The sequence below is a fragment of the Vanellus vanellus genome (assembly GCF_965231255.1).
Source record: "Vanellus vanellus genome assembly, chromosome: 3".
In the NCBI taxonomy this organism is placed as follows: Eukaryota; Metazoa; Chordata; class Aves; order Charadriiformes; family Charadriidae; genus Vanellus; species Vanellus vanellus.
In genome coordinates, this window is record NC_138907.1 from 15,493,546 (window position 1) to 15,521,377 (window position 27,832).

Consider the following 27,832-nt stretch of genomic DNA (forward strand, 5'->3'; position numbering starts at 1 on the left):
CCGGGAGGGACTGAGCGCTTCGGGGGCCTCTTCCCCCACCCCTTTTCTCTCAAATCCCGCTGATGTCAGCGCCGGGCTCAGCAGCTTTATTGTGGGGAGACAGGCACCGAGCCGTCACGTGGCCTCTGCCATTTCCTAAGAAACCAGCTTAAAAAAAAAAAAAAGGAAAGAAAAGAAAAAAAAAAGGGGGGGGGGGGGGGAGGAAAAAAAGAAAAAGGGGGGAATAAGAGGAAAAAAAGATTAAAAAAAGGAAAGCCACAAGAAGGGGAGAGCAGAAGGCTGGAGAGCAGCCATGGAGGACCACCACCCCCGCCCGCAGGGACAAAATTACAGGGGAGCGCTGAGATTTAAGCAAGCGAGGAAGGGGACACACGGTCCCCGCGGGGCTGGCCTGGCTCCCCACGCCGTGCCCCGTCCCCCACGCTTGGTGTGACACCCCGGCAAGGGTGGGCGGGGGCAGCAACACCCTGTCCCCGGCTGCCACCGTGTCCCCGCCGCCACCGCGCCGGGGCGGGCGCGGGGCTCCCCCTGCCGGTCCCGGCGGTCGGGGCTCGGTGCGCACCGCCGGCGTGGAAACCCGGGGGGCGCCGGAGGTGGCGGTGGCAGAAACCTTCCTCTCCTTCGCCTACAGTGGAGGGAAAAGCAGCGGGGGATTGGGCTTTTGCAGCACCGCAAGGAGCGGGGAGATCAAAGGCTCTGCTGGGTCCTTCTTCAGCGACCCCCCCAAAGACCTGCCTGGCCTGCAGCTTTAAAAAGAAAAAAAAAAAAAAAACAACAAACTAATAACCAGGAAAATAAAGCGAGGACAAGCTGTCTTCACTACATCATTTTAATTGCATCGACACCCAGAAATACACAAAAAGGATACGTGCCAAGGGCCACCCCTCAAAGAGAGGCTTCCTTCCATGGTGGGTCTTACTTTCACGCTTCTTTCACTCCCCAGAAAAAAAAAGAAAAAAAAAAAGAAAAAAAAAAATAATAATAATTGCACCAGTTGATGTACAAACACAATCTTCCCTTTTCACACATTCGTGGGTTCTGCATCGACAGGAGGGTGAAGCCCCCAGCGCCCGCGTCGACGCGGCCGGAGCGGCTCCCTCGGGGGAATGAACGGTTGTACAAAACAGTATGAAGATTTTCTTATAAACGTCGGCCTGCAGTGTTTACTGGCTGGGTTGGGTTTTTTTATATATATATATTTTTTTTTAAAAGTTTCAAAACTAGGTTTTGGGTCGCTAATGGCTTGTATCTTTTATCTACAGTAAGTTCAGCATATATTTTTATTTTTAGGAATGTGTAAGGCATTTTGGTAAGTTGAACGGTAAGGTCTAGGTCACAGACTCGTCAAACTGAAGTCCCTTCCTTCGAACTGTCTTCTTCCCCCTGGAGAAGGAAAACAGAGGTGGGTTACTCAACTGGGTCTCAACCTTATTCTCCTGGCAGCTCAGGCATGAAAGCGTTCCACAGATGGGCCAAGTCCTGCCTTCTGGGCAGGGAGAACCATGACCACCATCTTGTGTGGTCCCAGGGCTTCCCAAAAGCCACCCAGATGGTTTCTGGAAGCAAGTGCCACCTTGCCTCTGGTTTTAAACCACTGCCTGACACGCGCTTCCCTGTGGCCTCTGCCAGCATCAAGGGGAGGGATGGCCACGGCCACCACAAGTACCGTTTCCTGAAGCTGTTCTTTCAACTTCTTCACTGTTTCTCTCTCTTTGGCCAGTTGGTCCTGGGTAACCTTCAGTAGCTCCTGTAGTTTGGTTGCTGCCTGGCCCAGGTCCTTTGTTAATTTCTTTTCTTTTTCAAGTCTTTCCTACATGGGAGTCAAAAGAAGGCATCTGCCTGAGCCTCTTTGCTGTCTGGTGACCTTCCCGCCTTTAAAACACCTCAGGTCACCTCAGACTGGCACCGAGCCACCTCGGTGGTCGCAAGTCAGAGGAGCACCACCCAGCTCCCTTCTTGCCAGAGGGGCCAGGCATCACCCCACCCCACAGCTCACTCTGACTCCCTGGAGATGCCATGGGCTGAGACAGCCTCATGGGAGCAGAACGGTTTCCCAATAAGTGAAAAGCCCAGCCCGCGAGAGCATTTGCTCAGAGCGTCACCCATCTTGGCCAGCATGGATCAAGGGGCTGTGACTTGCATCCTGATGTCCTTGAGCCACATCAGAGCTCACAGCCAGCACCGGGCCAGGCAGCTACCTGCAAGGGAACCTTCTACCTTGCCCCACCATCCCCAAGAATGACAAATCGTGCCCGTACTCCCACTCGGACGTGGCTTTTGCTGTCTTGGCTGAACCCCAAGCACAAGAGAGCAGGGCAGCCAAATCACCTTGAGATGCTGAGCCTCCTCCGGGTTTGAAGCTGCTGCATTTTCAGCCAGTCGCAGCTTTTCCAGCTCTGCTTGCAAACTGCACGCTGACCTCTGGGCCTGGAAAGGGGACACATACTCCATAAGCACGTGAGCTAACGGTGGCAGGTATCTCCTGCACCCTTCCCCGTACAGCCCCTGGTCCCCGGTGGGTCTGCTTCTGGTGAAGAGTTAGGTTATACAGCCGCTGTCGGACGGCTGGATGCTAAATGCAATGCATTGCTTTTGCTGATCCAGCTTCCACTGGGAAGATGGCATTTCTCACCAGAAGCAGCATGAAAACCAGCTAAAGCCCTTAATCCGCAAGGGAAAGTGCTAGCAAAAACCATGGGGAAACTGGGAGAGGGGCAATTCGAGGGGCCAGCAATGCCACGTGGCTTTAGCGCAGCTGCTGCAAGAAGTTCTTCAGATGCGTGAGGGAGCGTGGCCATGTCTGAGTTGCAGACATGGATGGGGAAAAACCTTCGAATTAATTCTTGGGCTTCACTAGCAGCCAAGAACCCATAAAAGCTTTGCAAACCCTCGCATCCTCCTCGCCTGCACCTACCTCCTCCAGCTCCAGCGCCAGCTTTTGCCGCAGCTCTTGCTCTTTCTCCACCAGCGTTTCGTTTTGCTCCAGCTGGGTTTTCAACTGTGTTGAGAAAAGGGGAAAGCACCCAGAAATAAAATTAAAAAAAAACAACAAACAAACAAAAAAACCCAAGAGATGAGCCAGTGGGGACACCACCACGAAAGCTGGGCTAGACACAAGAAACGAAGATTGAAGCTTTCCCCAGGGCACCCAAAGGACAATAGGTAGCGGCATTCCCCCCTCCGCACAAGAGCCGGGAGGATGCCAATGGCGAGCAGGGACTAGGGAGGAGAGGCACCCCCACAAGGGAGGACATGCCTGGCAGGTCCCCGTGCCCAGGAGAAGGCTCCACACTTAATGGGATTAAGGGACAGAGACGGAGCCCGGCTCGTGGCAGCACCGCCACCAGCAAGAGGTGTTAGCCTGAAAGGGAAGAGCCGCTGCTAATGCTCTCAGCCCGGCTCCAGCAGGATTTACGGAGCCTCTGTAATCCTAATCCCCGTGGGCTGGGAAGGGATTCCGGTGCAGCTCTGTTGGGGTGTCCCCTTCCTCTGAGGAGACCCAACCCTGAACCCATCGTCATGTGGCAATGCTGGCCCAAAGGGCTCGCAGCACCCCTCTGCCTGCCTCCCCCAAAATCCTGCCAGCCTGATGCCGTGATGGGGTGCTCCTGAGGGGAACAGCCTGGCAAAAGCTGGAATAAGACACATGGTTGAAAGGAGGGGGGGCTGGCTCCCCCCCAACACACAGGACAGGAGACACGGCAGCCCCGAGCAAAGCCACATGCAGCTCTCCATGCGGTTAGAGACGGTGAGACAGGACAAGGGACATGGTTAAGGGTCAGCGCCTCCACGGGCAGAGGTCTCACCACCCTAACCTCGAGGGGGGCGGGCTCGCTTGGGTCAGCTTGTAACCCCACTACTTCTCCATCCTGCACATGGCTCTTCATCTCACCCAACTGCTGCCTGACCTGGAAGGAGGACCAGCAAGCCTGGCTCAGTTACACGTCCCCACACCACAGCCCTTACGAGATCCACAAGGACCTATAAATAAAGTTAGCCATCTTTTTCGCTTGCACATGAGCTGAAATGTTTGGAAAACCACCTCAGTTTCTGCTAGACGCAGGATGGTGGTACCTAACCCGGGCAGCTTGAGGCACAACAGGTTTAAACTCACCCCTTGGTTTAAAGCCACTGCTGAGGCTTTGCACTACCACAGTTGAGGTGTTAAATAAAGCAATCGAGGCAGGCTGAGGCTGAGGATTTTAAATACAACCTCCTGAGCCTCCCGCAATCAAAGTATGGACCTACAAACAATAGCCCTCACGGTTTTGGCAGGTCTGTTAGCTCTCCTGGCCCTATATCCCGGTCCTCTCCTCCACTTACCTGCAGAAACCTAGCTCCATCCCTCAGCTCCCCGAGCGACCTCTACACACGGGCTGCACAGCCTCAATCCCCCCATCTGGAGGTGGATGGACGGATAGATGGATGCTTAAGGCACCCAAACCCCTCCCCCAGGGTGGTGTTGGGGTACCCAGCGTCCAGTGGTGGGGCGGCTGGGTTTTTCTGCTACACACCATCCTTGCTGCTCTCCCTTCCTTCCCACCCCCATCACGGGAGGAAAGGCAGGCGAATAAAAAGTTCCTCCTGGATCTCAAACATCCCCTCTGAAAGCCGGATCAGGCTGGCGTCCGGCAGGACCGGGTTTCTCGTGCGCTGGCCGTGCCCTCCTCCCCAAACCCACAGGGAGGACGCCGGCCCCACAGCTGGGTCTGCAAACCCGAGCAGGGAGGTCCCAGCAGGGCAACTCCGGGGGTCACCACTTACCAGGGCCAGCTCCTTGCTCTGCTTCTGTGTTTCCGTCTTCGCTGCCTCCAGCTGCTTCTGGGACTCTGACAAGAGCTGCCTCAACTGTCAAGGAGGAACAGAAAGAAAAAAAAGCCCATTCATGTACTTGGTTTTGGAGACCTCTGGCCCAAGGAAGCATTTTTATGATGCAACATCTCAAAACAGGCCACGTTGGCATCACTTGCTAACCTGCCTGCTGATGCCTGCTCAGTGAGAGAGAGACAGCTGGGAGACAGCTCCATCTCACCTGAGCCACAGAAACCCCACAGGCTACCAAGGAGCAGTGGCCAGCATCTCCATACAGATGTCCCTGTCCCATCACCTTGCCAGTGGATCTCATGACTTTAGGTGTCTACAACCCAGACGGGAGCAAATGCCTCTATCTGTTTTCTCCTGCTTTGCAAAGCTGCAGAACCCCAGGGCATTTCCCAAATCCCCAAAACACGGATGGGTGGTGACTCAGGCTTAGAAAAAAGAAGTGTTTAAGAAGTAACGGCCGCCACACTTACGACTTCAACTTCTTTTGTGTAGTTTTGGCGTTCGGAGCTGGCTGTCTCCAAGTGATTTTCCAGTTGTCTTTCCAGAAGAGAGGTGTATTCCTTGAGCTGGATTAAAAGGGAGGAAAGCAGGAAGGAGCTGATTGAGGTCCAACACATCCCAAACATCCCATGGTCCAAGCCTGCCTTCCCCAGGGCAAGTCAGGAGATGGATCCTGATCCAGCCCATCTGGCACCTGTGCAGGGACCTTCTCCCACACCCAAAAAAGCCTTACCTGATCTGTGCTCTGCAGATCTGCTTTCAACTTCTCCACCACGTCTTCAAGGGATTTCAGCTGGAGTTGTGACTAAGCCAGAAAGGATCAGAGGTCAGTGAATGGCATCTCACATGGACACTGAGCATCTTTTGTTCAACCAAAAACTGGCCAGTGTTTCATTCCCACCTCTCCCACTTCATCCTGTACCCAAGTGAGGAAGAGACCTGACACCAAAGCGCAGCTCCTGCCCTCCAGGCTGTGGAGCTCCTCTTCCCAGGGAGGACGAGCCCAACAACCCCAGGCTGTAAATCATGGAGCGAGGTAACAGTTTTTGCCTGCAGGACTTCAGCTGGCTGCAGTCAGCTTTCAACACCCGAGAAACTGGCACCCAACTCAGTGCAAGTTTCCTACTGAAAACGCGCCTTTGGTTTGGAAGCAGCAAGGTAGACTTTCCAATGAGGTGTCATTCCAACGAGGCTTTGCTATTCAGAGAAGCCAAGCTATCAGAAAAAGCACGGGGTTTGCATTTAAACCTGGGCCGGTTTTTTGAAGAGGACTCCACGGTTGCTGAATTTTTTGGAAAGGGGGAATGCACCTCTTCTCCACAGAGAGGCAGGACTGCTCTGGGACCTGCCCTAGCCACCAGACGTTCATCCCATCACGCATACCCTGCTGCCAGCACACACCATCAGCCACGTCATCCCCCCTCCCTGTGCAATCCTACACCAGCCCTCAGCAGCGCTGGCGCTGCAGGAACCAGCAACGGGCTGAAAAACCAAAGATCTCCTGTTCAAGAGCTCCCCCACCTCCCCGCAGCCCCAGTTAACTTCAAAACCCCACGTGATGGATGGGGAGCGGCCAGATCGTGGAAAGCAGCTTCATCTCAGTCCTGCGTTCAAGAGGGAGGAGATAACTTAAGTGCGCTTTTGCAGACAAGGCACGGCCAGCCAAGTTCTCCTAGACTCCAGCTAAGTCACGAGAGCTCAGGAAACACGCTCCCCACCGAACTCCCGGGCAACAACGGCTCTCTGGCAGCTGCCGCCTGGCTTTTTAACTAGGAAGAGCGGTACCCAGAGCTAGACAGACAGCTGGACCCAAAACTATGTGCAGTACGTGGCTTGGACCTCAGCTCCTTTCTGAAGGCTCGACGAACGCCAAGGTAACCCGGGTTTTGAGAACAAGCCAAGTTCTTCTGAAAATGGGAGTCCAAGAGCCCTGCACGTGCTCTCCTCCCGTCAAGCCAGCGCCCACCAGGAGGGCTCAGCCCAATTTCCAAGCATCGGACCTTGGATTACTGAAGCGGTGATGTGGTTTCCCAACTGCCATGCCTGAACTGGGGAGCTGCAACCAGTCCTCCAGCTCCACTGGCAGGGTCTCGGCACACACCAGGTGGGGAGGTGGGATCCAGGAGGAAGGGAAGCTTAGCTCCTACAGGAGGTGGGCTTCTTGTCTGCTGGTTTGGTGAGGAGGGGTGGATTTGGGAAGAAACGTCCCTGTGTCTCAGAGTTCCAGGTTGGCAGGAACAGTTAGGGTCACCATCCCATTTGTAGCCAACAGCCTCTCTGCTCCTGTAAGTCCAGCTCCACAAGCGACAAACCCAGGTGTGTCCTAAACACGCACCTTTTGGAGTTCCTCTTCAGATGCCGTGAGCTTTGCTTTCCACACCTGCTCTTCCTCCTCCACGCTCTTCTGCAGGTCTCGCAGCATCCCTTCCTGTTGGCAAAGCCTCAGCTGAGCCCAAACCTCCTCCAGCCCTCCCAAGCCAAGCAGTATCAGGGCTGGAAGCCCTGGCATACCCAACATCTCTCCAAGGATTTGGGCCAAAGAACAGGTGACAGAATTACAAGCCCCAGGTGGGGCTAGGAGCTCCCAGCAGGCTGGCTCAACCACCTTGCTCATCAGAGCCCTTGCTGTGGCCACATCCCACCACCACCAGGAAGGTTTCCAACACAATTAGGCTGAAAAAGAACTCTAGAAAGGCAGGTTTCTCCTATTCCCCTGGCTCACTGGCAAATAGTCTTCCATATGGCAGACCCCAACATACTGAGGGATGCCCACCATGAGCCCACGGGCAGCCTGGGCTGCCAGGAGACCTCTCACGAGGTATTTCTAGTGGAAGACCAACACAGAGGCAATGCTGCAACTTACCGTCTCTGCAAGGATAGCTCTATACTGCTCACATTCTGCTTGTAAAGTGCTTTGCGCTTCCTCTGCCTCTTTTAATTTAAGTGCTGAATCCTGAAAAGAGAGGGAAGGGATGGAGAGAGAGGTGAGGAAAAGAAACGAGTGACCCTCAGGCACTCCCTTGCCCCTCCACTTTCCAGTCCCTTCGCTTACCGGGGACTCTGTTGTAATTGTCTGCTGCTTTAGCACACCCACAGTCTTCTCCTTAAACTCTTGTAGCCACGTGTCATAATCCTGAGTTTGAAAAAAAAGAGGACGGGGAAGAAAAAGGACACTTAGACGTCTGTCCTTCCCATGCGGTGGAGGCTCTGCGGGGTCTGAGAAAGCCCGTGCCCACCTGCTGCGAGGACACGGCGACTCCGGGGAGGGCAGAGAGCAGCGTCTGCTTGGTTCGCGTCTGGAGGGCGTCCAGCTGTTGGGCCAGCTCTTCCTGTAAAAGGGACAAACTGGCATGGGATGGAGGTGTGGGGCGCCTGCCGGCCAGGCTGCCAACACCGGTCCTGCTTTTCCGTGCCTATAGGGGTGAGCCGGCACAGGGAAACCAGCCAAGAGAGAAATCTGCTGCCACCAAGGACTGCCAAAATGTCCCTTCCAGTTCACCCATCTTCCCAGTTCCCTAACCATGACCTGTACAAGGCCCTCAAGACAAGCTTTGGAGAAGCTGGCAGGAGGGTTGGGCCAGCACTGCTCCTAAAAGGAGGCAGGCAACCCAGGGCAAGCATCTCTGGTGGCTCGGGGAGGCTGAATGGTTTCCCTTACACCACCAGCATCACCGCTAGACAGAAATGCTGGGCTCACCTTTGCTTTTGTAGCAGCAAGTAGTTTTTCCTCACACGCCTTTTCCACCGTGGTCAACGCTTCCATTGCTTTCCAGTTCTTCTCGCGAAGGTCCTGCCGAGACCATACACAGAGGGCAATAAACCACACATCACGCCAAAGGCCACCAAGATGCTTGTTGGCACTGCGGAGGATTTCAAAGCCTCCACTCAGGAAAATGAGCAGCAGCCCATCACTTTTGTCAACGGTCTTCCATCCCACTGCCCACGTGCGCCCCTTTCCCCTCCATCCTTGAAGTGGCTCAATGCACTGCATTGCTCAGGCGGTGGCCTTGCGGGAGCAGAGCAGAGCTGGACGGAGGCAGGAGCTCCAGCAGCAGCCCTCGGGATGCTGAGAGCTGCCTGGAGAGGGCACAGGCCAAGCGGAGGGGCTGCAACGTTGCCTCCACACAACTGATACCACCTTGTAGTTGAGGGATAAGGAGCAGAAGAGCAATGAGGTGTGAGGGACCCCTGCTCAGGGACTGCCTTGACCCTGCCAGGGAAAGATCTCCCTGGCTTATCAGGTCCTAAACCTCCCAAGAGAACAGGGGGTGGACACCTCCACCCAGGCAGCCCACTGCTTGCTGCAGCTCATCAGCTCAAGCTGCGCAGCCTGCCGGGGTGATTCCCGCTCTCCGGCAGATGAGGCGATGCCTCCAGTGCTCCACAGGGCTGGAGAGTCTCTGGCCACACCACAGAGCCATAGGTAGCCAACATACTATGATCGGTTGTCATTCAAACCCCAGAGATGTGGCGTTTGGAGGAAAAAAAAAATGTGAGCAGCAAAAGCAGAGCCCAGTTCACTCACGTACATTGTTTTTCACCTTCTGTTGCTCCACCGCCTCTCGCAGCTCTGTGGCTTCCCTTTCCAAGGACGAGAGCTGGTCCGTCTTCTCCTGGAGCCTGGAAGGGCAGGATGCAGGAGTGAGTCTCAGCATCCACCTGCCTCCCAGGCCATGAGCTGTCGCGAAGGGGACCACAACCCTTCCTAACCCGGTCTGCTCTGGGATCCACACAGAGCAGGAGGAGGAGGAGGGAGCGGGACTAAAAAACCACAGCCCTGGCAACGCTGGAGTGGGATCTAGTTTTCTATCGGCTTATCAGCAATAACAAGCAAGCGAGTAGCTGGCTGGCTGTACACCCAGGACAAGAGGAAGAAGTAACCTGATCCAAAGGCCAGAAATTCCGGCTCACACAACTGGGACTGCTCCCAACACGCTCCTGTCCACAACTCGTTAGGCTGCGATAGCCCACAGCTCTGCATTTTGAAAGTATCAACCTACTATCGTGAGCAGCCATAAATCAGGGCTGCCGACTAGACGCCCAAGAGCCCGCAGCTTCCCTCCACACCCTCAGATCCACCATCTGCTCTGGAGGGAGCCTCAGCTCGAGCAGACCAAGGAAGGTTCAGGCCCTTGACAAGAACCACCCAAGTCTCTCGGGGTCCCAGGACAACTGAACAGCTGCCCTCCTTTAGAGGAATGCTGGATGCTCGCTGGCAACAGGGGCAGCTGAGAAATCTTCCCTGCCCTGTGCAGAGCCTGAGCCTTCTCGAAGGTGCCCAGCACATGGACAAGGGGCAACAGGCACGAGTTGTGACATGGGAAATTCCAGTTAAATGCCGGGAAGCCTTTCTGCACCCAGGGAGGGGCAGGGGAAGGTTTTCAAACACTGGAACGGGGACCCAGAGAGGTGGTCAATCTCCATCCCTGGACATACCTGGAAACATCTCCAAAAACCCTCCTTTGGTTGGCCCAGCTTTGAGCAAGGGCTTGGATCACCCACCCCCAGCACCAACACCACCAGAACCTCCTGTTCTGCAGGAGCAGTTAGCCTCCATGTGCCTGTCAGTAATTACCGTCTCACTTCAGAACGAGCCGGCTGTTATTTGGGGCCAGCGCTGGAGCCAGCGTTGGAGCCAATTCAAATTTTAAACAGCTCTGTTGGCCAGGATTGACCTTGTCTTCCCAGCTTCGCGGTCCCCAAGCCTGCCTAACAGAGAGGGCGAGAAGCCCTCACCCACAGGGCTCAGTACCCAGGGAAGCCTGGGACACACGGACAGAAAGCTGGAGGTGCCGTGGCAGTCCACCTAGACCCACCTTGACCGCAGCTGCTTCATTTCTGCTTCATTGGCTGCCTGGAAGAGAGAAAACACTTTCATTACCTGCCCTAGGCACGTGATGCAGGTCAGCCCTTTCTGCAGCATCCCAGAGGGGATCCCAGAGCACAGACAGCACAAGTACTGCGTTAACACAGTGCAAAAACACTCGCTTGAGCGGTGCAACCCCCTCTCCTCCTCCCACCCCAACACAACAGGTACGTGACCTGCAAGTCTCTGTCTTTTTCCGCTTCCCTCATCTGGCCTGCCTCCAGCAGAGCTTCGATGGATTTGATCCTCTCCAGGAGCTTCGTGTTCTCCGAGCTGGCATCCTGCAGCCTCCCCTTCACGTTGTCCAGCTCCAGCAACTTGCTCTTAACCTCCGCTTCGGAGCTCAGCAGCTTGGCCTGCAGTTCTGTCGGAGGCAGGGATGAGCGGCACAGTAAGGTAAGTGCAAATAAAGTTGGAGACTCCTCATCCTGCCCTGCCCAAGAAGGACCCTAAGCCTTGGCCGTGGATGCTTTCAGGAGGCACAGAAAGGGCAGGAAGGGAGAGGTATTGGAGTGGCATCCTAGGATACGACCGTGGACTAGTCCTGCATCTTGCTCACACCAACACCGAGCAGCCCCACGCAACCCCAGGTCTACATGTCCTGCCCCCCACCAGCACCATCAACCCTGAAAGTTCCAAGTCTGCCCCACAGCTCTCCCTGCGCCGATCCGGGGTCCTCACCGGCAATGCTCTGTTGCTGTCCCTTGGCCTTTTCCACGTCTGCCAACAGGTTTTTGTAGCTGGTCTGGGTTTTGCGGAGCTCGTCGCTTACTTCGTCCAGCCTCTTCTGCAGCGTCGCCTCCACCTCCCTTTGGGAAGCCTGCACGGCAGGAAGAGAAGGCTTTCCATAGCATGCCAGGCACCCCGGCCAATTTGAAGCAAAGCTCCGTGTGTCACATAATGTTATTTTTAAGCTGTGCTTTGGGGGGGGGGGTTAAGTCATCCTTCCCCCACGCTCCCCCTGCACATGAAGCATCTTGCCTTGCGCGCGCGTTTTATCATTTGCCAGCCCTCAAGTGGGAAGCGGACAACACCCGAACATCTCGGTTCTGGGCCAAGACCACAGCCATCTTCTTCTCCGGAGAGCCAAGCTCTGAAAAAACCTCTCAAAGCCCCGGTCCTAATGCACAGCCCCAGCCCAGCAGGGAGAAGGTACTGCCACGGTGCTTAGCAGGACGGAGACACCCCGCCACGTGTTTCCACATGTGGAGGAATTTTCTGTGCGGTTTGGGCCAGGGAAGACTTACTTTTTTTTTTTTTTTTTTTCCATCTTAGAAAGAGGCGAGGAAGAGGCCTGGCCAAGGCAGGCCCTTCGAGAGGGAAGGCAGGGGAGGAGGAGGACAAGGAGCGTGCTGCAAACCAGCAGCTCTACGGGTATGAGTCGCGCCGTTGAGGATGGAGAGATGTTGCTTTGCATGGAGGGGACAGAAGAAGGTAAACCAGCAGCCCAGTCTCTGTCTGAGCGATGCTTCCAGAACCACTGAGAAAGCACGACTTCTCTGGGTTTTGAGGACTCGATCCCATACCCTCAGCTCAGAGCTCCAGGAGTTACCATGGAGCACGTTCTCCCTAGCACCACAGGCACCCTAAACACATCACTGGCTTTAAAGTCTACCAGCTTGTATGATTTAGTTAATTAGTATAATGGCGTGCAGCAAGCTGACAGCCCTGGAGAAGTTCTCCTAAAAACACGCCTAGAAGCTGGTGTTGAGTCAGGAAAGCGACTTCTGCCTTCATGCTGGCAGCGTGTCCGCATCAATCCCTTGCTCCTCGCCTGCAAAAGCAGCAGGGGCCAAAACCAGCCCCCCAAAGAGAGATGTGCATCCCCAGGCACCCGAAAAATTAAGACCAAGGACACTGAAAGCCCCTTGCTCTAGGATCACCTCTACGAAACCATTTTGGCACGCACAGGTAAAGGTCTCCACCACCACAGCCCCTTCCTAAAGAGGCCAAAGCGATTCGGAGACCACAGCACGTGCAGGAGGGACACACCACATCCCTCACCCTGTCTGCCAGCCCTGGGGGAAAGAAGTGCAAGTTCTCGGGACAGAGGTACCCGGGATCAACGCTCCCAGCCCCTGGCTTTGCCGAATCCCAGCAGGAGCGCTGCCACCCCCCCCCCCCCCCCAGAAGATGCTCTGCCCCGCATGGATATAGCCCGCCTGCCGGCAACCCACCGCCACCCCTCCGCCGACAGCGTGCTCAGGCACTTTACTTGGGAGGTGTCCTTTAAACACCTCTAAAAACCCCAAACCCAGCCACACCCCGGTGACAAAAAAAAAAAGCCACAAGCTCTACCTCCTGCACCAAGGAGGGCTTAAAAACAGCTGAGGTGAGAAAGAGCACCCACGTCCACACGAGCACAGGCTGGTGGGGGCCAGTGGGTTTCCCCGCTAGCCTTAGGGTGCCACCCAGCAGCGTGCAACGTCTAGGCATCACCCCCCTCCCCCCCCCCGACACCTTCACACCAGGCTCGTGAGCTTCACGGGCGAGCGAGAAGAACGGCTTCAACCGGGGCATGGTGCTCCCTGGGCTTTGCCAGCGATGTTGCACAAAATGCACATGGCACGGGACAAACGAACGGGGTTGGCGGGACGGGGGGGGCAATTAAGAGGTCCACAAGGCAGCTTGCTTTCCAACCGTGGACGCTCATCTCCAACCTCTTCCCGTGGCCAAGTGCAGGGGTCCCATGCAATTCAGCCCACCGCCCCATCTCCGCGAGGGGAGCGGGTTTGCCGGCCCCTGCCTGACCTGCAGCTGCTCGATCTGCTTCTCGGAGGCCACCGCTTTGATCTCCCAGCTCTTTTTCTGCTGCTCCTCTTGCTGCAGCACCTCCGATTTCTCAGAGAGCTCTTTCATCAGCTTGTTGCACTCTTGCCGTAGCTTGGCCAGCTCAGCGTTTTGCCTGCACCGACAGAAGCGGGGTTATTTTAGCCCACGGGCCAGTCAAGCATCTCTGATGTTACCTAAGAGGGGTGAGGGGGGAAACACATCCTCTGGTGGGCCTGATACAGGACTTGAAACATCTCAACGGTTGCGTTCGCCTGTTTCTAGGACACGCCTGGTCCTTCAGGGAGGGGGTGGAAAGAGCTGACAAATCACTTTTTAAAAGCCGCGTTTCAATCACAGGAGACATTCCTTTCTCATGAAGTAGAGGACGCGAGGATCTGCGTTCCCAGACACAAGAGGAAGCGCTCTAAGCAGCTGGAGTCCGGTCTGTAATTATTTTACCACTGTTAATCACCAGCCGTTTCAGACTTTCTATAAAAAGGAGTGTGAAATTCTTCTACCTAGCTCCTATGTGCTCTGCGTGCACTGGACAGGTCTCGGATCTCTGCAGCATCGCTCCCGTCAAAGAGCCAGCTGCATTTCTTCTGAAATTTGATTGTACAAGCTCCCCTAAGGGGGGAATTGCCACTGCACCTTCTAATCCCTTCTCCCTGGCTCTTGCATCAGCATAGATGACCCCTGGACGTGGGGAAGAACTTCTTCATTTCCCCTGCCAGCCCCTCAAAAGCCTTTTGGCAAGCTCTTCCTCACTCCCTCCTCTACCTCCAGCTAGTTGGGGTGTGTGTGGAGGCCCCTTCAGGAAAGAGGGTGACCAAGACTGATGGACAACCACCCTCCAGGGTTTGCTAGAGGGCAGTCCCAACCTCTGCCCCCCGCCCTGGCCTTACTTGCTCTCCATCTGGCTGGTGGCCTGGTTGAGGGCATCCCTCAGGATGGAGTTCTCCTGCTGCAAGCGAGCCAGCTGCGTGTTGGGGCCGTTCTCCAGCTGCTCCTGCAGGGTCCGGATCTAGAGGAGCCCAAGAGGGGTTAATGCCGCTGCCGGCCCCTTTGCTCTCCCTGTGAAGCCCACGAGATGAGCAAGAGGGACTGGCAACACAGCGGGGTGTCTACTGGTGCTGACAGCCCCCAGGGATGTGACATCCCACGATGATGCTCCCACGTGCCTCTTCTCCCTCGAGCACCACGGTCAAGGAGCATGGCGGGGTCTCGCCCCTCCCCGAGGCTCTGGTCCCCTCGAACATCTCAGTCTTCTCCAAAAGACCACTCATCTGCCACCAAAAGGCACCCAGCAGCCAGAGGAAGAAGCTACAGAGCACAGCGTGGGGCTCACCTTGCCCTGGAGCTGCTGCGTTTCGCTGACGTGGTCCTGGTAGCTGGCCTGCATGCGTGCCTGCACGGCTGCAATCTCCTGCTCCCGGGCGAGCAGCTGCTCCTTCAGCTTGCCCTCCACGGCCACCGCCTTGGCCCGCTCAGCCGCCAGTTCCTTCGGGGAGAGAAGCCACCCAGTTAGTCCTCAGCGTATGACTTCCCCCGCTTTAAGGGGATGTGAAATTGGTGGCCTCCTAGCTTGGAAGACTTAAAAAAAGTTCAGCCCTTTCGGAGCTGCCCCCGTGCCCAGCTACGCCCTTTTAGCACTTACATTTCCTCCTGCATTTTGTTTTGGGCTCTGTGGCCACTGGATGCCACTGTTGTTCCACATTGGGCCAGCTAAGAGAAAGGAGTAAGACAGCCTGGAATTTTATTTTTGCCGGCCCCCGAGGATCAGTAAACATCTCAGGAAGTTTGGGGCAAAGCGGGAAAACAAATAAATAAATACCCTCGCCCTCCCCCCACCCCCCACCCCGGGCCGGGGCAGGGATGCTCCATTGGGTGGCCGGGCTGTCCTGTGCCGTCTGCGCGGGCAGGGGGTTTAGCACAGCACCCCAACATGTCCCGTGGGTTTGCCCTCTCCTCTCCAGCCCACAGGCAGATGGACGACTCGCCGCGGCCGGGTCCTGCCTGGTGCTTGAGCCCAGCACGGTGGGGATCTGTTCCGGCTTCAACACCCAAAAAGAGGTGGAGATGGGGGTCTGAGTTGGGGAAAAGGGCTGCAAATAGGATCAGGCTCCTTAAAAAAGAGACGGATGGGCTCTTTCTCAGCTCAGGGGATCCGGGCAGAGACGAGAAGGGATTTATTTTCCTCCCTAAAGCAGGAGAAGGCTTCGGTCTCTTATGGGAAGGGCTTTCCCCTGCTTCTCCTGCGGCTGCCAACAGGCTCTACCCCTCGGCTCTTTGGGCTGGTGCCTCCTCCAGGGCTGGATCAGGCCCAGGAGAAGAGGTCAGAAGGGGATCTTCTACCTTTTTTGGGGCCGGGGGGGGGGGGGGGAGGAACAGCAAACAGGTGAAAGGCCCAGACATCCCTTGGGCTTCACCTCCAAGTGGGATGAGATGCAGGGAAGTGGGAGGTGCGGGCAGTGGGAGGCACTCCAGCATGACCACGAGGAGCAGAGCCCACGCCGGGGATGCCGGGAGGGCCGCGCAGTGCTCACCTTGCTCAGCTCCCGCAGCTTGTTCCTGGCAGCGGCCACATCCTCCTGCTCGGTGGCGAGCTGCTTCTCCTTCTCTTCCAGCTGGCGTTTCAGGACAGCAACTGGGTCACCCTTCTGCGTGGCCTGCCAGGGCGGGGTGGCACATCAGTGGGGACCACCACCTCCAGACCCATCCCTTCCACCCCACACGCACGAGATCCTGCCCTCTGCTCCAGGGGAAAACTCAGCTCCGGCCTCCAAGACGGAGCCTTGGGGACAGCCTACCCGAAAATGGGGCGCCTTCCCTCCCCTCCGCACCTCCCGAGGCGCAGCAGAGCAGCAGAGCCCTCAGTGGTGGGCAGCCACGGTGGTGCTGGCAGCCCTACCGTGTGCCAGGTGTCCTGGACGATGCCCGCTTTTTCCGTGAGGATCTCGATGAGCTGCTGGGCCTCCCCCTCGCTGAACACCATGCTGCTGACGGTGGACACAAGCGTCTTGTAGGGCAGGTAGAGGGGCCCGTCAGAGTCCGCAGGTGCTAGGGAGGAGAAAGGAGGGGTTGGGACCGCTCAAGTCGACGGCAGAGCTGAGTAGCATCATCTCAGTTGGTTTCAGCCCCACAACTGCCGTTTCAAACCAGCATCCACCCAGATTTCCACAGTCAGGTTTGATACCTCTCCAATTTAAAGCAATATGAGAAGTGCTGGAGACGACACTCACCACACACATGTGCTTCTTGAGCCAGCTGTCACCGCTGCCTGGCTCTACTACTGGTCCCACCACCCTACCACCATTCTCCATCAAACAGAGCGATTCCCAGCAGGAGCTGGACATGTTTTGCCGGTGCCAAGGAGCAGAGATGTGTTGGGCATCAGAAGCCGGATCGCACCGAGATACAACCTTGCCGGGGGATGTCACCCTCTGCAGCGGTGCCAGTGATGCAGAACGCAGGAAGGTTATCTCCGACCTTTCACCAGGCAGGTTTGTTCCAGCTCTTTGTTAAAGAAATAACATGACTCCAACTCTTCTCCTACCCTGCTGCTAACCCGGGAAAGCCAAGGAGCATCAGGGACCACGATGCTGTTGTAGGACCACAGTGCACATAGTCACGATGGATAGAGGGTGGTGGGCAGTGGTTTAGGAGTTCCTGCACAGTATCTACAGCCCAGTGGGTTTATTTTCCTAAAAAAATCCCAGAAGAAACAGCAATTTGGACTCCAGTAGCTTCAGAGCATCTAAAGCTCAGGGTCTCCTGAATGAAGAGCTCAGACTGCTCAAGCAGCAAGGTCAGGGAAGGAGGTGCTGCAGGTGTCGGAGCAGAGATTCCCCTGCAGCCGCTGCAGAGGAGCCCATGCTGGAGCAAGTTCACCCTGAAGGACTGCAGCCCACAGAAGACCCCATGGTGGAGCAGGAGAAAGGTGTGAGGAGGAAGGAGCATCAGAGAGGAGCTGTTATGGAGTGACCACAGCTCCCATCCCCCTGTGCTGCCCAGGGAGGGAAGGTAGAGGAGTCGGGAGGGAAGGAGTGAAGTTGAGCTTGGGAAGAAGGGCCTCTTCTTGTCTCTCTTTCTCCTCTATTTTCATTGGAAATAAATTAAATTAGTTTTTCCCAAGTCGAGCCTGTTTCGCCTGCGATAGTAATCGCTAAGTAATGGCCCTGTCTCTATCTTGGCCCACGACCTTCCCCATCTTATTTTCTCCCCCATCCTGCCGCAGGGAGGGAGTGAGAGAGCGGCTGGGTGGGCGTCTGGCAGCCAGCCATGGCCAACCCACCACAGCAACAGAGCGGCAAAGCCCGGGAACACCCAGCAGCTCCGGCGCATGCTGTTTGCTCCCGGCTCCTGGTAGATCCATTTGGGATGGCGGCGCTGAGACCTGGCAGCAAGCAGTGTCCGTCTCCCCAGCGGCAACCGCTTCCCAGCAGCACAGCCCCTCCCTGGCAGCCCCACCGCCTTGTGCAACCGGGGCCGGAGAGCTTGGCTCGCACTTTACTCACGCTGGCGACAGCACGGATGTGGGACAGCACATCACCTCCCTTGGCCGGGTCCCGCTGGGTGGGTGGAGGGGACACCCACCAAGCGAAATTTTGCCCATCTCCCGGCGGCGTTGCGCAAGCCAGCCTTGCGCAAGGCGGGCACGAGGCGAAACCCCACCTTGGAGCCGCCGAAGGGAGCCGGGGCAGCCTGCCAAGCCGCGGCAAAAAGGAAACCTACGCCGCCGCCGAGCCCGTTGGCAGCGTCGGAAACCTCGCGCCGCGCCGAAGGCAGTGGCAAAACGAGAAGCAGCCGCGCGGCAGAGCTGCCACGGCAGAAGGGCAGCGGGGACGAGGGGTCTGAAGAGCCGCTCCTCAAAGCCCAGGGGACGCGGGACACACGGACGGCCCTGGCGTGGAGCCCCACAGCCGGCAGGCTGCAGCTCAGATCGGGTACCCATGCGTGTTGCATGGGAGAGCGTGGCTCCTGCTGTCACAGCCAGCGACCGGGCATCCCAGCACACCCTAACCACTTGCAAGCAAGTTTCTGCGCAACGCAGGAGGCTAAAAGACAAACCACACAAGAGAAAAATACCCCACGCCGCCCTTGTCAGGTTTGCCATCTGTTTCAGTGCCGAGCACGTGTCTTTGAACACTCTGAACACCCATTTTTATCTGCCGCACGATAATTTGTTGCTTCTGCCTTTGAGGAGGAGAGACCAGAGCTGCCAAAAGGCTGCCCACGGTACCTTGGTCAAACTGCAGCCGGCTTCACGATGCAAACACTGCCCGGAGCTTTCCTTTGAAAAATTCTACAGGACCACCTAAACCATCACTCTTGGCTTTTAAGACATGCAGGATCGGCAATTCATACCCAAAGGAGTGGATGTTTGGAGCAGCCAAAAAAAGCCCCCCAGTTGAACAAGTGCTAAGAGTTCATCTCCCATTCACGTTCCCTCAGCTGTTACAGCTTGGATCTGGGGACATGTTTTTCAGTGTTAAAGAGCATCCTTGTGTGCCCCAACCGCCTCCGGTTTCCCCAACACCATGGCTGCCACACCCTCCAGTCGCGGCTGCTCAAACCGTTTCGAACCTCATCACTGTGTGGACATGGCCTTTAGTAAAATCCTTCCCTCAGAGAGGCAGATACAAGGCTTTTAACCCAACCTTGGAGACCAGTGGCCACAAAACGTCCTGCTGAGTAGCAGCCCCTCTTCCAAAACGTTGGTGTGGAAACCGCCAGGTTACACAGCAGCCCAGGTTTGGATGTGCTGGAGAAGGCGAGCAAGTAAGGCTGTCTTTTTGTTTGGTTGGCTTTTTTTGTACATAAACAAAGAAATGAAACCAGTGTGCACCACATCACATCTTTGAGAACACCTGAGAGATTTCTCCCACGTGCCCATACGGGAACAATTCTACAGGTCTGAAAGCACTCACATTTTTAGTGCCTGTAATTGTCACTCAACCAAAAATAAACCCTAAACTGTTCACGTTGGTGCAATGAGAGGCCAGAACCTGGCTACAGAGCTGCTTCTCCTCTCCCTGCACCTATTTACAACCCGGAGAGTTCAGGACCACCTTCTTTAATCTCTTTCATCTCCAAGTCAATCAAGTGAGGCATGAAAGATGACGAGCAAGTTTTCCCTTCCCTGTGACGTATCCAAAGTCGCTTCCCTCTAACGATCCTATGATCAGTCCCCTGCAGTATAAAATACCTTCAATCCTCTCTACGCCAACAGGCTGTTTTTCACCTCCTCTGAACTAGGAGGAAACTCTAGCAGCGTCCCACCTCCTCGCAGAAGAAGAGTGGTAGAGCTTCTGCGTGCTTTTAATAATCAGGGGTGGAAAGGGAAAACACGTTGTCTTGGCTTTCCACCCAGATGTCCAGCACCTTGGCAGCTGCAGCCTCTCCCAGGACAGGCACACGCACTTCCCATCCATTCTCAGTGTGCAGAACTGCCCAGAGACCCCCAATGCAACAGCAAATCCGAGAGGAACCTGTAACTCTTCAACATCTGCAGATGTTGGTCTTGGTCCTTGCTGGACCAAGGAGCCTTGGTGGGTACCCCACCAAGCAGGGGTACCCAATGCAGGAGGCAACACATTATAGAGTGAAAACAAGTCAATAAACTCTTGACTTCAACTCTACTTCCTCCCAGAGAGAACTACAGTCCACTACAGCCTTTTTCAACCCACCTTCCCCTTGGCGCACACAGTCCCTCTCACCAGAGACAGCCTTTCTACAGCTGCCCTGTTTCCAACACTGAAGAAGAATGAAGAGATCACAGAACGCGATAGCTCTGTTTTAACAGCACCAAGATGCCCTGCTGGCTTACTCGATGGAGATATATGCAGAGAAATTTGGCCTTACCTGGCTCGCTCTTCTTCTTGGATGCAGCCTTCTTCTTGACAGGTCCATCATGCTTCTGCTCCTCATGGGTCGGAAGAGCATCGGTTTTCTTGATGGCAACGGAGCTGATGACTGGAGCAGTTTGCTGCGTGCCAACCGGCGGCACAGCCACAACAGGCACCTCCTTAGGGGTCACCTCCAAGACGGGAGAACTTTTGGGGACACTGACAGGAGGCGAAGCCAACACTGGACTCGGAGCAGGCTCTACCTTTGCCACTTTCTTCTCCTTCTTCCTCTTCTCCTTAGGTGATGGAGCAGGTTTCTCCTTTTCTTGGGGGGCCACTGACACCGCCGCGATTGGAGACTCAACAGTTACAGGCTCAGGCACCACCGCAGGCTCAAGAACCACATCCTTGGGAGAGTCCGTCACTTCCTGAGTCATCTGCTGCTCCGGAATCTTTCCATTAGGTTTCTCTTCCTTTTTCTTTGCTTTTCCTTTTTTCTCAACAGGTTTCTCTTTCTTCTTTTTCTCTATTTTCTGCTGCTGGGTCTTCTCAAGTTCTTTGCGTTGCTTGGCCAAGGCTTCCTCATAAGACGTCTCCTTCATGGAGAAGGTGGACACCAGGAAGATCCCGATGGCTGATATCACCATAAAGCCTCCAAAGACCATAACACCCAGCGTCTGAGGGTCATACACATCCATCCTGCCTTATTCTTCTGTGCCTGCAAGAAACCAGAACAACAGTTAGTGGGGGGGGGGGGGGGCGGGGAAGAGATGCAACGGCCTCTCTCTCAGCAGGGAGTTTCATAGGGACATCGGTGTCCCCAGATGGCACCATGCACTGAAAAGACAAACGCTTAAGGTTCGCACAACTCCGGTGAGGGCGACCTGCCTACAAACCCCCAAGTTTGTGCTCCTCAACTACGTTGCCCACGCACAGCGGTCCAGCTGTACTGCAGCAATTAATTTCACTGGTGCAGCAATCTCCAGAAGAACCAAAAAGGGGGAAGAAAAAAACCAGGGATGCAGTCAGAGACAGCCATGAGCAACCACCCATTACCTGTCCAATGAGGTGGTTTTGCATGACCCGAGGCAATACCTGCAGCCCTGCGGCAGTAAGAGAGCCCATTTTCAGACCGTTCGATGCAGGTTGGCCAAGATCTGGGCTCCCCCGGGAGCACCTGGCCTTTTCGTTGCACCCAGACACACATCCAGGTCTCAACTTTGGAATAAAACATCCCCCTGGAAGGAGAAAGCATGGAGAAGAGAGCCTTCCCCAGCTTTGCAGCAGCTCTGGCCACCTCCTTTTGCCACCTGCACCCTGCGGCACTGCTGGCTTCTGCCCAGCCCAGCGGGGAGGATGCGTGGTGACCACCATCCCACTGGGTAGCTGCTCCCAGCTCCCAGAGACTACAGACAACCCAGCAACGATGCTGCGCGCGCAGACACCACACAGAGAACCGAGTCACAACCATTTCCTTTAGATGCAAATACCAATAAAAATCACAAATTCAAGCTAAAAAAAAAAAAAAGAAAAAAAAAGCATGGTCATTAATTACCTCATCTCCCCAACAGATGCCCGCGGGAAGAAGTGAGACTTGCAAAGGGAGCGCTGGATGTTGCACTTCTCTTCCCACCTCTGCTATTAGCTGGTGGGCAACCCAGGCACAGAGGTCCTTCCCACCCTCCCCTCCAGCCTCAGTTTCCCCAGCCATAACACAGGGAGCAGCAACGGAGACCGCGCTGCCTGCTCTGAGATGTGACAGGCAGGGTGCAGCCACGCACCGAGAAAGATGCTGCTGTCTCCACTCCTCTTAATTGCTAATTGAACCCCATCCCCTAGTTTCGAAGCCAATCTCTCCTCTGCTGTCCCACCCACGTGTTTCTCCCACCGGGGCATCGCCGCCACGTGGCTCCGAGGTGGCTCGGGAACCCCCCAGATGCCGAAGGCAGGCAGTTAATCTGTGAAGGGGCACTTTCCAGGAGGTGCCAGGCTGCGGTTTCTCGTTGCCGTGCCCCAAAACTTAATCAGGAAAATGCAGAAAGTCCTCGGCTATCAGAAGCTCCCATCCCTGTGCTTAACTGTAAACATTATCAAATTTCCTCTTTAAGAGGTTGTGGGCTGCGGAGGGAGGGAGGGAGGGAGGGGCTGGCAGGGGAGGAGGCAAAAATGAGAATAAAAATTAAGGAGATCAGCATCTTTTCAAAACCTCAGCACTCGCTGGGAGAGACCTCGGAGCCTCTTCCCTTCTAACAGCCGGAGCAGCTGATCAGCAGCCCGATCCACAGCTCGGAGCCGCTCTGGAGCGAGGGGGCGACGAGGCCACGAAAAACTCTCCTCCAACACCTGAGCAGGGGGTGCAGAGCTGGAAGGAGCTGCAAAAAGGCCGTCTCCTGCCGGAGATACCCACCTGCCCGGGGAAGGATGCTTTAACCAGCAGCCCAGCTCTCCCTGCCCGCCTCCCCGAGCATCCCAGGCGAAGCAGGAGAGAGCTGGCAGGCAGGAGGGCCACCGACGCCAGCTGGAACCAGCCCTCCCTGGCAGGGCCAACTTTCTACTCCTGGGCACCGCCGCTCAAGATCCCAGCTGATACTACGGGCATCGCCGTTTCACGTCTGCCCCGGCCGTTTCGGATTTAAACGGCCTCAGCCGGTTCTAGCCCAGCGCATTTGGTGCCAAGTCACTCCCTCCTGACCGGGTGGTGTTGCTTCGGGATGGTCACCAACAGGACAGAGAGATTATTCCTAACCTGCAGGATGAAAAAGGCTGGATTTCCTCTCCCTGGCAGTAAATAAATAAAAAAAAAAGTAGGGCTGGAGAACATGTACCCACAACCTTGTGCTGGTTTTCAGGCTACGCCGAAGCAGCCAGGAGCTGTTTTAGGGGCAGAACAAGGCGACCTGCGTTCCTCACACAGCAACGCCGACACGTCGGTAAAAATAAACCCTTCCTGACCTCACACCACCACAGATTCATATTTAGATAAAAATTTACTGCTCCAGCTTAGGGCAAGGGCATCACCGAGTGCTGGCAAATGCACTCCAACCCCACCAGCTGCTACTGCCACTTCCAAAAGCAGCTGGTTGGAGCCCACTGAAGATGGGAACGGAGGAAAAAACCCAAACCTCCGCCACAGAGGCATCCAGCACGTGGAGGATGGATGAGAGAGGACGGCATTATTACGCAGAGACCGGGGCAGGTGAGATGGGCGAGACGGTGGTGCCGGACGCGGCACCGTGGTGCCAGAGCCCTCTGCCTGCCCCACACCTCACCCCACACTGCTGAACCCCCCCAGAGCCCTCGCAGGCGGAGTGTTTGAGCCCCACGCTCCCCTCTCCCCTGCGGGCAGCCTCACCCAGCCCCAATGCAGTAAAAGCTGCCCTGTACCTTGCCTCCTCTCAGGCTTTACAGCCAGGGCGAGATAAGGAGACAGATTAGCGTTAAAAGTCCTTCCTAGCTAAACAAAAAAAAAAAAAAAAACACCCAACACAACCCAACAACCCTCTCCAAAACAAAACCAACGTGAGAAAAAAGCAGCCCAGAGCACTAACCTAGAGGAGCTGCGGACCTGCTGGAAGAGCCATTGCAGCAGTCGGAGCTCGTGAAAGCAGGCGAGATGCTCGCAGGGGCCACTCGCAAGCTCCCAAGGACAGGCGTGCCGGGAGGAAAATCGAAACGAAGAGCGAGAGGTACCAAGCAGGCAGCAATTACTCCCAGCAGTGCTATCACGGCCAAGGGAAACTTTGGTCCTGCCTCAACGCTCCTGCCCCGCAGCCCACGGCACGGGGCCGGTCCTGGCAGACCCAGTGCTGACTCCAAGGAGCAAGTTCTACTAGTAGAGTTCCTCCTGCGGTCGAGACTTGGCACGGCCCAGCCCAACACCTCGTTTGGGGAAGAGCCTATCACTCCAGCGGGGCAAAGACGGCAGCAGGCTGCACGCTACCACACGCGCTTAAATCAAACCAGGCTGGCTTTGGCATTCGGGGGATAAGGAAAAGTCTTCCCCTGGGAACTTCCTGATGCATAAATGCAAGAAGCAACGCACCGCAGCGTTTGCATCAGGAGCGGAGAAGCTCTGCTTTGGCATTTCCTGACCTCGCCGCCTTCACCCTTCAAAGGGCTGAAAGTTTGCTCCGGGATTTGCACAGCAAGACACGGTTCCCCTGGCGAGCGCGGCGGCAGGAGCGTGCGTGCCTTGCCCTTCCGCAGGGAAGCCCTCCACACTTCCCACCTGCACAAAGCCTTAGCCCGGACATGGGGAAAACAGGGCACCGAAGGTACCACAGCGTGTCTGCTCACGGATGCCTAGAGGATAGTTTTCGCACATATAGGTTCGGCTCAACAGCCGGGCTTTGAAGAGGCTTGAAGACTTCGGCATCCTCCACTCTGTACCTTCTGGTCCTCTGCGGGACTTTGTCCCTACGATGGAATTTTTTTCAATCATCTGATGCCCTGGCTGCTTTGGGACAGGGCTGTGTGCCTAAAAGGTGCAGGGGACAGCACCAGCTATCAGAGTCCAAGTTCGAAAAATCAAGTTTGCGTGACACTGAGCACGTTTACTTGCGTGAATTGTCTTGAGCAGGATCCTCCTCTACTCCTCACCCAGCCAAAACAGTGGAAATCATCAAATACCTCCATATGCAAACTCCTTCCCCAAAATAGCCTGTTCAGATCAAGCTTTTCACCACCATCAGAACAGGAATAAGATGGACAACTGCTATTTCATTGGGCCTTCTCATGTAAAGGAGCCAACTGAAACGCTGTGTTCTGACTCTTCCATTCCTGCGGCTTTTTCTCGTTATCCAACAAACTTCCCGACAACCCAGATAACAGCCCAGGAGACCTGACCTCCCTCACCACCCTGCACGTGCTGTGACCTCCGTTTGCCCTGAGCAAAAGTCCAACTTGCCCCGAGGAAGCAAAACCAGTAAAGCACTGAGCCTTGCTGGTTTTTCAGCACCAAAAACTTCCAGGACGAACCACCCCACGGACACGTGGCGTGACAGCACCGAGGCCACGCTCAGTGTCTTGTGGCTGCATTTGCCAGAGGTAGCTAAGTGTCAAAAACCAGGCTAGAACCTTCCCTCCTCTTCAGCCTTTCCTCCCCTCCGCGACCACTTCCATGAGATCCACAGGAATTCAGTATCTTTGTGACTCGGCCCTTCACCAACCCCGGTTTAAATCAGCCAGGTCAAGCATCAGGTGAGCAGGAGCAACGGAAGACACAGGTTGTGTAATAACTACAGAAACCTTATTTCTTTGCACAGCCAAAGGAAAATATCTCTCTTATCTCCTCCGAGTCTGGAGAGGTGCTGCAGATGGGAAAAGATGCTCTTTGCAAGCAGGACACTCTTCCCCCTGCAATCCAAGGCTTGCGCTTTGCCATGGTGTTGAGGTGGCACCTCAGGTTAGAGCAATGTCGAAGAAGAGGTGATGGGGTGAAGCACCTGCATCTCCCTTTCCTCTACAGCACCTCCCAGCAGGTTAAAAAATAAAAATTAAAAAAAAAAAAAAAAAAAAGCTCTTCCCTCCCTAAACACGCACGCACAAGTCAGTCAAAGCTGGAGGAGCCAAAACACAAGTGTCCAGGCTGAGATTTCGGCTTTTCCCAAAATGCAAAAACTATCTCCTGGGCCATCAGGGCGAGAAGCGGGCAGCACCTAAGGGAGGGCACTGCCTGGCCTCCAGTTCAAAGAAATAAGGTCTCATCTCCTTCCCTGCCCCTGGTCTGCAGATTCCCTCGCCAAAAGACAACACGAGGGCAGAGACACGGCCGGGGACCGTGTTCCTCCGGCACAAAGGAGGGAGAGGGCAAGGGAGAGGGAACTGGGAGGCCCGATCCTGCCACCAGCAGGGCAGCCCGGCCACAGGACAAGGCAGCGGCACCGCCAGCAGATAAAAGACAACCACCAGATACTTCTCCTGGAGTTTCTCTCTCCGCCCTGTTGCGGTAGAGAGAGAATAAAAATGAAAAACAAACGAGAAAAGCCCGCGCGCCGCCAGCTGGTCCTGCCCGCGTCCCCGGCAGCCTCTGTTTAAATACATTTTCTGCGTAAGTGACTGTGCATTTCCAGCCTGCGTTACTCTACGCAGCGGCTCCCGGTCAGCAGCCGCCGCACCGATCGTCAACAGTTATAGCTCGACTTAATTGCGCGCGCCTTAGCGCTCCATTAGCTCTTACAGCGTGGCAGCGGCAGCCAGGCCCTCGGCAGCGCAGCGCCGCCAGCTCCCGCCCTAAGCCTCCCAGTTAAAAAATAATAAATAGAAAAAGGCAGAAGAAACACACATATATAGATATCTATCCACAGGAGGAGAGCCTAATAGCACCGTAACGCAGCTGCAGCTCGACTAATCTCTGCGGCGGCTATTACGAATTTTCTCTCCCCTCCCCGTCCGTCCCTCGCCAGCCGCTGCGCGGGGTTCGCACCCCAGGTAGTGCCCGCTTCACCCGACTCCTGCCAGCCATTTCCCGGCGATGGAGCCTGCTGCCGCCGCCGCTTCTGCCAAGGGGAAAGCTGACATTTCGGGGGGGGCCGGGGGAGACGGGACGTGGCCACCGATGATGCTCTCCCCACAGGACCGAGGTGTCCCACCGGCAAACCCGCGGGAAAGCCGGCGACATCCCATTCGGAACCCCCCCCCCCCCGGGATGGAGAGGAACCCTCTGCTTATGGGGTCTGCTGCCTCTTCTCCAAACGCTTCGGGCATCACTGGAACCGCGCTGCCAGGGGGTTTCCCAAGGGCTGGGGATGGATATCTATACTTTTTTTTTGGGGGGGGGGGGGGGGAGCTTAGTTAAGGGAAAAAAAAAAAAAAATATATATATATATAAGTAAGGCACAACCGCCTGAAAGCTGTGACCTTTTGTAACAGCGCTTAATCAGATTAATGAATTTCATCAGGTCGGGGCTCGGGGAATGGGTTTGAGCGCTGCGGGGACTGAGGGGGGGGGGGGGGGGGGTCGGGAACGGCGGGCGGGTCCCCGCGGGTCCCGGTCCTTCCCCTCCCTTCCCTTCCCTCCCCCCCCCCGACCGGCCGCACACGCCGCCATTCCGCACCGCCCTCGCCGCGCCGCGGGCCATTCATCCGCCCGACACCCCCCTTCCCCCCCCCCCCAACCCCCCCCGCAACCAAACGTGGCCAGACCCCAACCCCCCCCCATCCTATCCCATCCCATCCCGCCCCGCCACCCCTTCCCCGGTTCCACGCGGGACACCCTCTCCGCGCGTGGGTGTCCCCACCCCAATCCACGTCTGCTGACAGTCGGGCGGGAGGGGGGAGGGGGGTATCCCCTCGCACCGGGGGGGGGGAGGGGGGGGCAGAGGGTGTGGGGGTCCCCCGGGGGCGACGCCCACGCGTGGAAGGGGAAGAGGAAAAGACCGGGGGAAGGGGAGATGGGAGGAGGAAGGGGGGGATAACCACCGCCGCCGCCTACCCACCCGTGCCGGGTCGCGGTCCCTCCTCGCCGCCGCGGCCGTGTGGAGTCGTGGCACTTTTCCGCCGCTGTCTCCCCGGGCTCGGCCGC

General features: G+C 56.1%; 1 protein-coding gene across 2 annotated transcripts; it reads right to left on the reverse strand.

Annotated features, from left to right (window-relative positions):
- Positions 1-224: 224 nt before the first annotated feature.
- On the reverse strand, positions 225-27,832 carry RRBP1 (ribosome binding protein 1). 2 transcript variants are annotated; one of them, XM_082480909.1, is made up of 24 exons: positions 27,747-27,832; positions 20,327-21,028; positions 16,374-16,522; positions 16,009-16,131; positions 14,811-14,963; positions 14,368-14,486; positions 13,442-13,595; positions 11,372-11,510; positions 10,867-11,054; positions 10,641-10,678; positions 9,354-9,444; positions 8,522-8,614; positions 8,061-8,153; positions 7,877-7,957; positions 7,688-7,777; positions 7,160-7,252; positions 5,558-5,629; positions 5,295-5,390; positions 4,765-4,848; positions 3,816-3,908; positions 2,915-2,998; positions 2,329-2,427; positions 1,667-1,810; positions 225-1,383 (listed from the first exon to the last, which is right to left on the reverse strand). In XM_082480909.1, the coding sequence occupies exons 2-24, from the start codon at positions 21,006-21,008 to the stop codon at positions 1,345-1,347; spliced, it is 2,997 nt and encodes a 998-aa protein (XP_082337035.1). In that variant the 5' UTR covers positions 21,009-21,028; positions 27,747-27,832; the 3' UTR covers positions 225-1,344. The 2 variants fall into 2 exon arrangements, with proteins under 2 accessions (XP_082337035.1, XP_082337036.1); XM_082480910.1 differs by lacking the exon at positions 3,816-3,908.